This window comes from Suricata suricatta, chromosome 11 (assembly GCF_006229205.1).
Source record: "Suricata suricatta isolate VVHF042 chromosome 11, meerkat_22Aug2017_6uvM2_HiC, whole genome shotgun sequence".
Classification (NCBI taxonomy): Eukaryota; Metazoa; Chordata; class Mammalia; order Carnivora; family Herpestidae; genus Suricata; species Suricata suricatta.
This window is the reverse complement of record NC_043710.1, coordinates 28,749,209-28,763,103: the sequence shown is the minus strand read 5'-3', so window position 1 is coordinate 28,763,103 and position 13,895 is coordinate 28,749,209. Positions and strand designations below refer to the sequence as shown.

Sequence of the window (13,895 nt, the reverse complement as noted above, 5' to 3'; positions counted from 1 at the left end):
TTTCAGTTTCTAATGTAAGATTTTCATATTTTGAAGTATATTGCAACTTGTTTTTTGGAATAGCATGTGGTTTATCTTGGTGTACAGTCTAGATGCACTAAGGAATGTATATTCTGGAAGTAGCACTATTAACAGTTGCCAACTTATGGGAAGAGCCCAAATGTACATCAACTGATGAATGGATTAAGAATATGTGGTTTTATATAAATATATGTGTGTATATATATATATACACATATATAATGTGTGTGTGTGTTTGTGTGTATATGTATATATACACATATATATGTATATATGTATATATAAAATGGAATATTACTCAGTGGTAAAAATAAAAAAAAGAAAGAATGAAATCTTGCCATTTAGAACAGTGTGGATGAAACTGGAGGATATTATGCTAAGCAAAATAAGTCAGTCAGAGAAAGACAGATACCATGTGATTTCACTCATGTGGAATTTGAGAAATTCAACAGATGAATATAGGGGAAGAGAAGAAAAAATAAGATAAAACAGAGAGGGAGGCAAAACATAAGAGAGTCCAAATTTAGAGAACAAACTGAGAGTTGATGGGAGTGGAGTAATTGGTGATGGGCATTAAGAAGGGCACTTGTTGGGATGAGCAATGGGTATTATACGTAAGTGATGAATCACTCAGTTCTACTTCTAAAGTCAAGACTATACTGTATGTTAACTAACTTGAGAATAAAAAAAAAGAATGTATATTCTGGAACTGTATATTATCTGATTCACACTGGTTGATAAGGTTCAGATTTTCTCTTTTCTAAATGATTTTTCTCCTTAGTTCTGCCAATTACTAAGAAATGTATGATAAAAATCTCCAAATTGATCTTATGTCTGTCATTGCTTAGTTCTCCAAGTTTTGCCTTAAACAGTCGTATTTTTTAAGAAATTTTTAAAAAACCATTAATTTATCCATACACACATCTATGCACTTAAGTACATATATTCATGTCACAGAGTGTTATAACTTCTTACATATTTGTCATTATTTATATTTTTTATTCCTTCCTGTAAATGTAGTTTACTATGTTCTGTAATTTTCCTTCAGCTTTTAGGTCTGGTAGTACAAGTCTGCTGTCCTATCTGAAAATAGTATTTCACCTCAATTGTTGAATATGTTTTACACATTTATAATTTTTGGTTAACTTGTCTCTCTTTCAACTCTTGTATATATAATTATATTTTCTAGTCTTTGTTGTTTCAGATGAAAAATCACCTGGTTTTATCATTGTGCCTGTGTAGGTCATATGTCATTTTTCCCTGCTGCTTCCAAGATTTAACTATGATGTACTTAGATTTGTGGGGGTTTTTTGCATATATCCTAGGAGAGGCTTCTTATACTTCCTAGATCTGTAACTATTCAGTTTGTTTTTATTTTCTCCCAATTATTAGGACTTCGGTTAAGCATGTTTTGGACTGCTCTGTATTGTTCCACATCTTTGAGGTTCTGTTTAATTTTCTTAAATTTTTTTCCTGTTCTACAGATTTCATCATTTTTGTTAATCTCTCTTCAGATGTTCAGATGTACTGATTGTTTTTTTTCCTTCCTTTATCTCCAGTCTGCTAATGAGATAGATCATAAATAAATTTTTCCTATAAGGAATTATAATTTAAGCTCTATGTTTTCTGTCATTCATTTGTATAGTTTCTCGTCCTCTGTTGATATTCCTTTTCTGTTCATTAATGATATATTTTCCTTTAATACTTTAAATGCATTTACTTTGAGTCAGTTTCTCTAAGTTGTGTTTTCCTTAGTATGGATCATATTCAGTAATTTTTGGCTGAAATCTTCACACTGTAAAAAATGCATTTTAATGATTTTGAATTCTATTCTGTTTTCCTGAGGATTTCAGGTTTTTTGTTTTAATAGACAGTTAACTTGCCTAATCTTAAATTAACTCTCATTTCAATATATTGTGCAGCAAATAATATCTCTGCTCAATTTTCCAGATTTTAGGTTTTGCTTTTTTAACCAGGTCACACAGGTTGTCTCTTAAAATCAGAATTTAGAAGAGAACCAAATATTTGTACAGAATTTGGGGGCTCACACTTTCTGCGGTTTTCAGCCTTGAGTTTTCTCCTCTGCCACCTCAGTTAAGCCTTCCACTTTCTTTAGTATAAGATTCTGCTCTCGGGGAAACAAATGCCTTCAGAGGAGCATTAAATTTGTAAATCTCACATGATATACTTGTCTTTCAAGTTTATCCTGTTCTCTCTTTCTTACTTAACTGTTTCTCTCTCCCACGCATTTAGAGGTCATGGATCCTTTAGTGGTCAACCAGGGATTCAGGCACATTTGATAAACTTTGTGGAGCTCTCTTACTTCAAGGATTTCTCCTTTAAACTTTCAGCTGTTTTCTGAACTCTCCCTTCTGCTAGCTCAAGCTGGAAAGGATATGGTATAAAGCTGCCAGAGCTAAGGGAGGTTAAGAACCCTTTCAAGAAAAAAAGACAGAAATTAGAAATTCTTACATGCCATGATCACAGTCTTTCAAAAGGAAACTACTGTGGTTTCTGTCTGATTTTTATTGCTTTCCAGTGCCTTCAAATATTGATTTTTTTAATGATATTTTATTCAGGTTTTATAATTATAGCTACAAGAGGCTTTGCACAGTGCTAACATTACCACAAATTCAAATTTTCTTAGGGATACTTTTTAGTAGTGTGTTTTTTACAGTTATTAACAATACCTGACATATTCTAGGAATTCAATTAATATTTGTTAAATAAATTAATAATGACCTCTTTTTTTTAGATAATTCAATAAATTTACCTTTGTCTTTTGTTTTGTGTTGTCTTCAAAGTAATAAAGGAAAGAAGGCTGATATAAAAATGTAGGCATTTAGCTTGTCAGTAATATTAAGAAACTGAAACACTCAAGGTGTTTATATTATGTCACAAAATCTCAAAAATGTTAACACATTTTTGTCAAAGAAACCCGACACATAATTTTTTCATAAAAATTCAGAAAGAAGGGAGGATGAAGGAATAATAAAATGTAGAAGGACTGTTTACTAGGAAATCATTTAGTACAAATTTAAGAACTCTCAAATTAAAACCTTCAATTGCTATTGGATATAAAGCCTAAAACACAAATGTAGATGTAATAATGTTTTTACAAATTTTATAAATATTAATTTTCAGGCTACATGCACTAAGTGCTTAATTGTTGTGACATGTAAGAAATGAAGTATAAGTTTACAAACCGGTAGATAAGAATAGCCATTTTAATGTTTCTTTACTTTTGAGCAAGAGAGAACACAAGTGGGGGAGGGATAGAGAGAGAAAAGGAGACACAGAATCTGAAGCGGGCTCCAGGCTCAGAGCTGTCAGCACAGAGCCAACATGGGGCTCGAACTCACAAACCATGAGATCATGACCTGAGCCAAAGTTGGGTGCTTAACCGACTGAGTCACCCAGGTGCCCCAAGAATAGCCATTTTAGAGGTACAATGCCTAAAACAAAATTTTAGTAAAAAAAAAAAAGTGTGATTTCTTTACTGTAATTATACATAACCCTCTAAATTTTGTAGATATTAGAAGTGGTGCAATAAATTGAGAAAAATTTTGGAGTCAGATTATATTAGAAGGACTCACTTCCCATTGACTATCTAGGTAAATGAGTCTCTTAGCCTGTGTAACTGTACTTTAGGCAGACAGTTACTACCCCATCTCATACACTGGCAGTAAGGAGAAAAATTACAAAAACATCTGAATGCGTTTGGTATATGATAGGATTCTGACTATAATTTTTTCTCTTTTACAGAAGAGGACAAATATAATATTTATTCTTCTTTGCTCTTCAAATATTTCCTGGCAGAAGGAATCATCAACGGGCATACTTTGTTGGTTGCATCTGCAAAAGAAGACCCTGCTGATATTTTACAGGTATCAGATATACTAATTCAATATTTCATTTTGAACATTTTATGAAAAAATATTGCTTACACATATATAAACAAAATATGTTTGTATATATAAACTATATTTAAATGCATTAATGGGAACATACATAAATTTAATCTCTTAAAATTTACTTGAACATGTTTCATTTTTAAATTAGCATTTTCAGATAATTTTTAACTTAAAATTGTATTGGCAGTGGGGAAAATATTAATAAACTATGAAAAATTGAAATACATAAAATAAAAGAAAATTTCTATATTATGGTCATGAAAATAAAAGAACTCTGTAAAAAGTTAGGTAAAGTAAAACAGTAGAATATTATCTGATATTAAATACCATTATCCTAAGAATGTAAATCAGAAGAAAGATACAGAAATTAGAAGTACTCACTTATTAATATTATTTTGCTTTGAAAATACCAGAAATTATTCTTTTCCAAGAAACAAGCAACAAAATAAAATATATGGTCAATGTACTATACTTTTTAAAGCCAAAGCACACTTTAAAACTCAGAGGACAATTCTGATTTTAGAATTCTTAATTTCTTTGTCCAGAACAGGAACCTAACTTAACCCATTATTTGGATAGAATTCATTATTTGAAATAGAATCTAAAGTTATTTTCTTCCATAGGATGGTTTCATTTCAGTGAAGTGAAATGAAATGAAAGTTTATACCCACTATAAAAACATTATGTAATGTTGAAGTAAAACTAACACGATTCTTTCATATGGGTTGGACTTTGCTTAATAAATAATACTGTCAGAAAATCCAAAGGAGAAACCTTGTATAATTTTCTTTTTACTTTTTTAAAAATTTCTTTAATGTTCATTTATTTTTTAGAGACAGACCATGAGCAGAGTAGGGGCGGGGCTCAAACCCGCAAACTGTGAGATCATGACCTGAGCCGACGTCAGAGGCTCAATAGACTGAGCCACCTAGGTGCCCCACCTTTGTATAATTTTCCAAATGATTTTCTTTTGGTTGCAAAGACTGTTTGTTCATTCTTATTTTTGGTGTTTGACATTTAGAATATTTTCTCAATGTTTTTGTTTCTTCTTTTGTTACTTTTCTCTGATCTTAATCATCTTGATCAGCTTCTGGACAGTACAATGCTTGCTAGGAACAGTGGAGTAAAGGCCAAGATTATTGTCCTAAAGAAACTGTACAAGTGGTTCATGGAACATTCCACAAAAGTATGGAGACTAAGATTTTACTTGAAACATTCTTATAGTCATATAGGCAGTTTTTGCCAGGCAAGAAGCAGGGAAACTTTTAACCCGTGAACAACATGCAGTTAGAGACACTGACCCATGCATGGTTAAAAAATCCACATATAACTTGTCACTCCCCCAGAACTTACTTACTATAGCGTACTACTGACCAAAAGGCCTTACCAATAATATAAACAGTTAAATAATACATATTTTGTGTATTATATATATTGTATACTATATTCTTACAATGGAGAAAAGACAATGTTATTAAGAAAAACCTTAAGAAAGAGAAAGTGCATTTATGGTACTATATTTATATTAAAAAATGCACATATAAGCACACCTGTGCAGTTCAAACCTATGTTCAAGAATCAACTGTATATGCTTTTCAAAATAAAGCATTTTATTTTTTCTCTTACCTCCTGTAACATTGGCAACTACTATTAAAACCTAGTAGATTTAGGAAACCTGGGTGGCTAAGTTGGTTCAGCAGCTACCCTCAGCTCAGGTCATGATCTCATAGTTCATGGGTTCGATCCCTGCATCAGGCTCTGTGCTGACAGCTCAGAGCCTGGAGCCTGCTTCTAATTCTGTGTCTTCCTCTCTCTCTGACCCTCCCCTGCTCACACTCTGTATCTCTCTCTCTCAAAATAAATAAATGTTAAAAAAAATTAAAAATCAAAAAAATAAAACCTAGTAGATGTACTAACACAATTTGCTATAGAGAACTATACTTTTTATTTGAAAACCAATCCTTAACACCTTTCATAGGTACCTTGAACTTGCACAAGTTAATATTAAAAATCTGAGGGTAATTTATATGTCCTTTTTTGGATTATGTGAAGGATTTTAAAGTTATAAATATTACCCTTCATCAGGATTCCTTAAACCATCAAGTCATTTATGTAATAGTTAGATTGTATAAACATTTATTCACAGAGCAATTTTATGATACAATAGAAAAAATATAAAATTAGAGTAAGAAGATGGACTCCTAAGAAGTTGCACTTTTGACCAAGATATGTTAATAAAGATCAGATTTCTCTTTATTCCTGAAACAAAAAACAAGGCAAAATATGTTAAACAACAATTTCCAAGACATTGGGCATCATATAATAAAGGACGGTGATTCTGGAAACATCAAAAGATACAAAGGGAGACCTATAACTTCCCTGGCATACTGCATGCAGTTTCCATGCACGTGCACACACACACACACACACACACACACACACACACACACCACCTCTCTTTATCCATCCATCAGTTGATGAATACTAGGACTGTTTTCATAATTTGGCTATGTGGTAATGCTGCTATAAACATCAGGGTGCATGTATCTCTTTGAATTAGTATTTTTATATTCTTTGGGTAAATACCTAGTGGTGCAATGGGATAATTCTATATTTAACTTTTTGTTTATTTTATTTTAAGAGAGTGAGTGTGCAAGGGAGAGACAGAAAGAAAAGAATTTCGAGCAGGCTCTATACTATCAGCATGGAACACAGTACAGGGCTTGAAGCCATGGACTGTGAGATCATGACCTAAGCCAAAACCAAGAGAGAGTTTCTCAAGCAACTGAGCCACACAGGAGCCCCTATTTTTAACTTTATGGGGAACCTCCATACTATTTACCAGAGTGGCTTGACCAGTTTGCATTCCCACCAACAGGGCAAAAGGGTTCCCTTTTCTCTACATCCTTGCTAGCACCTATTGTTTCCTGTGTTGTTGATTTTAGCCATTCTGACAGATTGAAGGTGATACTTTATTGTAGTTTTGATTTGGATTTCCCTGATGATCAGTGTTGTTGAGCATCTTTTCATGTGTCTGTTGGCCAACTGTAGGTCTTTCATGGAAAAATGTCTATTCATATTTTCTATTCATTTTTTAATGGAATTGTTCTTTTTAGGCAGTTGAGCTTTACAAATTCTTTATAGATTTTGGATACGAACCTTTTATCAGATATGTCATTTGCAAATATCTTTTCCCATTCCACAGGCTGCTTTTTAGTTTTGTTCATTGTTTCCTTTGCAGTGCAGAAGTTCTTATTTTATTTTGATGACTTCCCAATAGTTTAGTTTTGCTTTTGCTTCTCTTGCCTCAGGAGACATATCTAGTAAGAAATTGTACAGCCAGTGTCTAAGAGGTTACTGCCTGTGTTCTCTAGGAGTTTTATACTTTCAGGTCTCACCTTTAGGTCTTTCATCCATTTTGAATTTTTTTGTGTGTTGGGTGTCAGAAAGTGGTCCAGTTTCATTCTTTTGCATGTTGTTGTCCGGTTTTCCTGACACCATTTGTTGAAGAGACTGTCTTTTCCCACTGGGTATTCTTTCCTACTTCGTTGAAGACCAATCGACCATGTAATTGTGGGTCTATTTCTGGGTTTTCTATTCTGTTCTGTTGATCTATGTGTCTATTTCTCTGCCAGAACCATACTGTTTTGATCTCTAGAGCTTTGTAATATAACTTGAATTCTGAAATTATGATGTCTCGAGCTTTGCTTTTCTTTTTCAGGTTACTTTAGCTTCTTGGGGTCTTTTGTGGTGCCATACAAATTTTAGGAATGTTTGTTCTGGCTCTGAAAAATACTGTTGGTGTTTTGACAGGGATTGCATTAAATGTTGTAACTGCTTTGGAAAGTATAGACATTTCAACAGTATTTGTTCTTCCAATCTATGAGTATAGAATGTCTTTCCATTTCTTTGTGTCATCTTCAATTTCTTTTATCAGTGTTATGGTTTTCAGATAACAGGTCTTTCACGCCTTTGGTTTGATTTATTCCTAGATATCTTATTGTTTTTGGTGCAATTGTAAATGGCATTGATTCCTTAATTTCCCTTTCTGCTGCCTCATTATTGGTATATCAGAATGCAACAGATTTCTGTATGTTGATTTGGTATCATACTGGATTTATGTTTCAGTTCTAGCAATTATTTTTGGAGGAATCTTTTGGGTTTTCTGTATAGAGTATCATGTCATCTGCAAATAGTGACAGCTTGACTTCTTGCTTGCCATTTTGGATGCCTTTTATTTCTTTTTCTTTTCTTTTCTTTCTTTTTTTTAATGCTTTATTTATTTTTGAGAGAGAGAGAGAGAGAGAGAGAGAGAGAGAAAGAAGGAGAAGGGAAGACAGAGAGAGAGAAAGAGACACAGAATCTAAAGCAGGCTCCACACTCTGAGCTGTCAGTACAAAGCCTAATACAGGACTCAAATTCATGAATTGTGAGATCATGACCTGAGCTGAAGTCAGACACTTAACCAACGGAGCCACCGAGATGCCCCTGGATGCCTTTTATTTCTTTTGGTTGTCTGATTGCTATGGCTAGAACTTCCAGTACCATGGTAAAAATAGACATACCTGTCTTGTTCCTGACAATGGAGTTTTTCCCCATTGAGGGTGATATTACCCCATTGAAGGTGATATCATATATGGCTTTTATTATCTTGTGGTGTGATCTCTCTACTCTGCTGAAGGTTGCTATAATGAATGGAATTTGTACTTTGTCAACTGCTTTTTTGCCACTATTGAAAGAATCATATGATTCTTTTGTTTGTTTATTTGTTTGTGTTAAAAGTTATTTGTTTATTTTGAGAGACAAAGAGAGGGAAAATATAAGCAGGGGAGGGGCAGAGAGAGAGAGAGAGAGAGAGAGAGAGAGAGAGAGAGAGAACCCTAAACAGGATCCACAGCATTAGTGTGGTGCCCAACGTAGGGCTCAAACTCACAAACTTTGAGATCATGACTTGAGCTGAAATTAAGAGTCAGACGTTTAACTGACTGAGCCACCCAGGCACCCTGATCATATGCTTCTTATCCTTACTTTTATTAATGTGCTCTATCATGTTGATTGGTTTGCAAATATTAAAAAACCCTTACAATCCAGGAATAAATCCCACTTGATCATGAATGAATTTATTTTAATGTATTGTTGGATTCAACTTGTGCGTATTTTATTGGAATTTTTGCTTCCATGTTTATCAGTAGTTCTCTTTTTTGGTGGAGTCTTTATCTGATTTTGGTATCAGGTTAATGCTGGCCTTGTAGAATGAATTCATAAGATTTCCTCCCTGTTCTCTTTTTGGAATAGTTTGTTGTTGTTGTTGTTGTAATGTTTATTTGTTTTGAGAGAGAGAGAGAGAGAGAGCAGGAGAGGGGCAGAGAGAATGAGAAAGAATCCCAAGCAAGCTCTCTGCTGTCAGCCTAGTGCCCAACAACAAGGGGCTCAACCCCAACAGCTACAAAATCATGACCTGAGCTGAAAGCAGGATGTTCCACCTACTAAAGCACCCAGGCAGACTTCTTTTTGGAATGGTTTGAGAAGATTATGTATTTGCCCTTTAAATGTTTGATAGAATTCACCTGTGAAGGCTCTGGCCCTGGACTTTTGTGTGTTGGAAGTTTTTGGTTACTTACTCAATGTCATTGCTAATTATCAGTCGGTTCAAGTTTTCGATTTCTTCCTGTGTCAGCTGATAGTTTATTGTGTCTGAGAATTTATCCATTTCTTCCAGATTGTCCAATTTGTAAGTATATAGTTTTTCATTATATTCCCTTAAACTGGTTGCATTTTGGTGGCATTGGTTGTTATTTCTCTTCTCTCATTTGTGATTTTATTTACTTGGATTTGTTCTCCTTTCTTTTTGATAAGTCTAGCTAGAAGGTTTTCTAATTTTATTACTTTATTAAATGAACCAGCTCTTTGTTGCATTAATCTATCTTTTCTCGTTTTTTTTTTTTTAATTTCTATATTATTTCCTTCCTTCTCCTGGCTTTAAGGCTTCATTTGTTGTTCTTTTTCTAGCTCATTTATGTGTAAGGTTAGGTTGTTTACTTGAGATTTTTCTTGCTTCTTGAGATAGACCTGTATTGCAATGTCCTTCCCTCTTAGGACTGGTTTTGCTGCATCCTTAAGGTTTTGGACTTTTCTGTCTTCATTTTAGTTTGGTTCCATGTATTTTTAAATTTCTCCTTTGATTTCCCAGTTAACCCATTCATTGTTTAGTAGCATGTTGTTTAACTTCCTTATATTTGTGGTCTTTCTAAGTTTTTTTTATGGTTCACTTCTAGTTTGATAACATGGTTATATGATTTGCATCATTTTGTATTTGTTGAGACCTGATTTGTGACCTAATATGTGATCTATTCTGGAAAATGTTTCATGTACATGTGTATTCTGTTGTTTTAGGATGAAATGTTCTGAATTTATCTGTTAAGTCCATCTGGTCCAGTGTGTCATTCAAAGCAGCATAGGTGTTTTTAACTGAAGAATGTTTCTAGTATCATCTGATATATTTTACTTTATCCTGTTTACTAGAATATATTTTCAGAGATATTATAATTGCTGCCACAAAAACCTACTGGTCTTAAGCATTATATTTACCTTATATTGCAAATGTAATGCTATATTCTAAAAGTTTATTTCAGTCTTCTATTTATAACAAAGAGCCCAGAATAATTTTTTTTTATTTGAGGTTTCCTTTACCATTATTATCAATAATATGTTCAGAGTGCCTGGATGGCTCAGTCAGTTAAGCATCCAACTTTGGCTCAGGTTATGATCTGATGGTTCGTGGCTTCGAGCCCCACATCAGGCTCTATGCGAACAGCTTGGAGCCTGGAGCCTGCTTCAGATTCTTTGTGTCCCTGTCTCTCTCTGTATCTCCCTCACTTGTACTCACTCTCTCGCTCTCAAAAATAAATAAATATTTAAAATAATAATAATAATAATAACAATAATAATAGTACTGTTTTCAGTGAAGTTAAATATTAAATCAACCATAAATTTGAATGTGTTATTCTCAGGAAAATTTTATCTTATTTTATTTACTTTTTTTAATATTTATTTATTTTTGAGATGGAGAGAGACTGACCATGAGCAGGGGAGGGACAGAGAGAGAGAGAGAGACAGAATCTGAAACAGGCTCCAGGCGCTGAGCTGTCAGCACAGAGCCTGATGTGGAGCTCGAACCCACGAACCGTGAGGTCATGATGCTTAACTGACTAAGCCACCCAGGCGCCCCTCTTATTTGATATTAATGCCATTATTTACATTTATGTAAATTACTAACATATATGAGTAATAAAAATAGTTAATGTTTGTACATGCTTAATAACATGCACACTTAACATTTCTGTACATTAAAAAAATGATATAATGATTCATTTTAAACAAAAAATTTAATTATATATTTGCATTTTATACAGCTCTGTTTTGAAATGTATCTAGATTTTGACTTAATAGAACCTTCATTTATCAGTGAAAACTTTAAATTCATGATTTTTTAAATTTCATATATCTTTTATATTTATTTTTAATATGTAATAATAAAATATTTTGATTTAAAAGAATGATATGCCATTATCATTTTTCTATCAAAAAAGTACAGGGGTGCCTGGGTGGCTCAGTCAGTTAAGCGTCCAACTTTGGATCAGGTCATGATCTCGTGGCTCATGGGTTCGAGCCCCGCATCAGGCTCTATGCTGACAGGTAGCTCAGAGCCTAGAGCCTATCTTCAGATTCTGTGTCCCCCTCTCTTTCTGACCCTCCCCTACTCACACTGTCTCTCTCTCTCTCTCTTTCAAAAAATAAATAAAACATTAAAAAAAAGATTTTAAAAAGTACAAAAATATTATTTTAACCTGTATACCCTTAATGTGGTCTAGTTAGTTATCACAAGTTTAGAATAGACTGGATTAGAAATTTATGGCTATAAAAATAGTAATTATTTACATTCTTCATAACACCAATGTGTAGACAAAGTTTTTAGCATATCGCCGAGAAGAATAAATGAAATATTTAAAATGAGAAGTTGAGGAGTAACATAGGTAAGTAGGTTTTTCTGTATAATATTCAGTCAGGATTTCAGGGTTCCCAGCTCTCTTAGAGTTATATTAGAGTCATTTGTATTAAACAGCCCAAAAATGAATGACCAAAACCAAGGCATTAATAGTGTTTAGAGACATACCAGGGGTCAGGGTGGGAGGGAGGTGGAGTGGGGAATGCTATAATTGCTTAGTTTTAATTTTATGATGTATGCTTGGGAATTACTGGAACCTATAACCAAGACAAATATTGCTGGTGCAAGAAAAGGGAAAAGAAAATCTTAGAGACCATAATTATCTTAAAACTGTGTATAACTAAAGACAAGTAAAGGATAAAAAGCCCCATCAGCTGCCTAAGATATATTCTATAACCACCCAGCAATTTATCCATCATCCTTTGAAAACATATTCATGCCTATTGTAGTCAAAGCTCCTTCAGGAAGTCAGCATTAAGATGTAACGTTGAAAAATTACACCCCTTAGAAAATCCTATAGAACAATATACATGATGTTGTTAAAGCTTTTAAAAACACATTGGTAAGTATTTTTCAGTTAACTTTTTTATCTAAGAGAATGTTCTTGATCATCTCAAATAGAGTGGTAAATATTCTCTGAGAATTTTCTATGGAATGTTTTGTAAAATAGCAAAAATTATATTTTTATGTTAAAATATTTATCAGTAGATAGGCTGATTTTTTTTAGAAATAAAAAATATATACACACACACATAATTTCTTTAGAACTTGAAAATGCTACATTTTTCTATTATATCCTTTTCATAATTTTAAACAATTTATGTTAATATTTATAACATGATTTTCAGAAGTAAAATTAAATGCTATTTCTTAATATAGTAAGGTGAGTTTTAAAACTTATTTCAAATATTTTTAGTGATGACATACCATATTGATAATATTCATTCAGGAAGAAGATATCTAATACTTATAGCAAAGCGTTAATTCCTGACTTATGACATTAATTCTTTGAATTACTTGTTTTATACATTATATACTATCCAACATCAACTACAATTAGAATAAAATGAGAGGCTAGGATAGTTTTAGGAGCTTAAAAGTTTTACTTTTTAGTATGTACGCAAAGAAGTAATACAGGCAGGAATATCAATAACTATCTTGATATTTACTAAATGTTTGTAGTATATATTTTTAACATTGAACATACTAATAAATGAGTCATTCAAATTTAAAATCAATTACTATGAAATATCCATGTTTAATATAGACAAAGTCTTTCATAATTGAAAATGAATTACCTTCAAGTAGCTCATGAATCATGGAATAAGTAACAGTTTATTTAAAATAAACCATATCAGAGGTGCCTACATGGCTCAGTTGGTTAAGCGTCTGACTCTTGAATTCAGTTCAGGTCAGGATCTCATGGTTCCCAGGTTTGAGCCCAGAGTTGGCCTCTGCACTGACAGAGAGGAGCCTGTTTGGGATTCTCTGTCTTTCTTGCTGTCTGCACCTTTCTTGCTCAAACACTTGCACAAAATAAACTTTAAAAAGGAAAATAAATTGGGGTGTCTGGGTGGCTCAATTGGTTAAGTGTCTTGACTTCAGCTCAGGTCATGATCATGTGATTCATGAGTTTGAGCCACATAGTGAGCTCTGGGCTGACAGCTTAGAGCCTAGAGCCTGCTTCAGATTCTGTGTCTCCCTCTCTCTCCACCCCTCCTTCCCTTTCTCTCTCTCAAAAAAAAAAAATTTTTTTTATTTAAAAGACAAAATAAATCATATCATATTAGGTGAATTAATATAGCAACAAAATATTTAGTATTGAAATATGAAAATTTAGACTAACATCTTCAGAAATTTTTTTTCTGCACTTTAAATCTGTATGAAAAAATCAAAATATCTCAATAATTTGAAATCTTTTTTTTTCTTATCCCAAATATTAGGGTGTTACCCAA

The 13,895-nt window shown here is 33.1% G+C and overlaps 1 protein-coding gene across 2 annotated transcripts in view; it reads left to right on the top strand.

The window, feature by feature from the left end:
- ELP4 (elongator acetyltransferase complex subunit 4) overlaps positions 1-13,895 on the top strand; it is a 238,494-nt gene that overhangs the window by 22,953 nt on the left and 201,646 nt on the right. For both annotated transcript variants that reach the window (XM_029914792.1, XM_029914791.1), the window contains exon 3: positions 3,787-3,908. In XM_029914792.1, the coding sequence (XP_029770652.1) occupies positions 3,787-3,908 (122 nt within the window). The remainder of the gene's footprint in view (positions 1-3,786; positions 3,909-13,895) is intronic.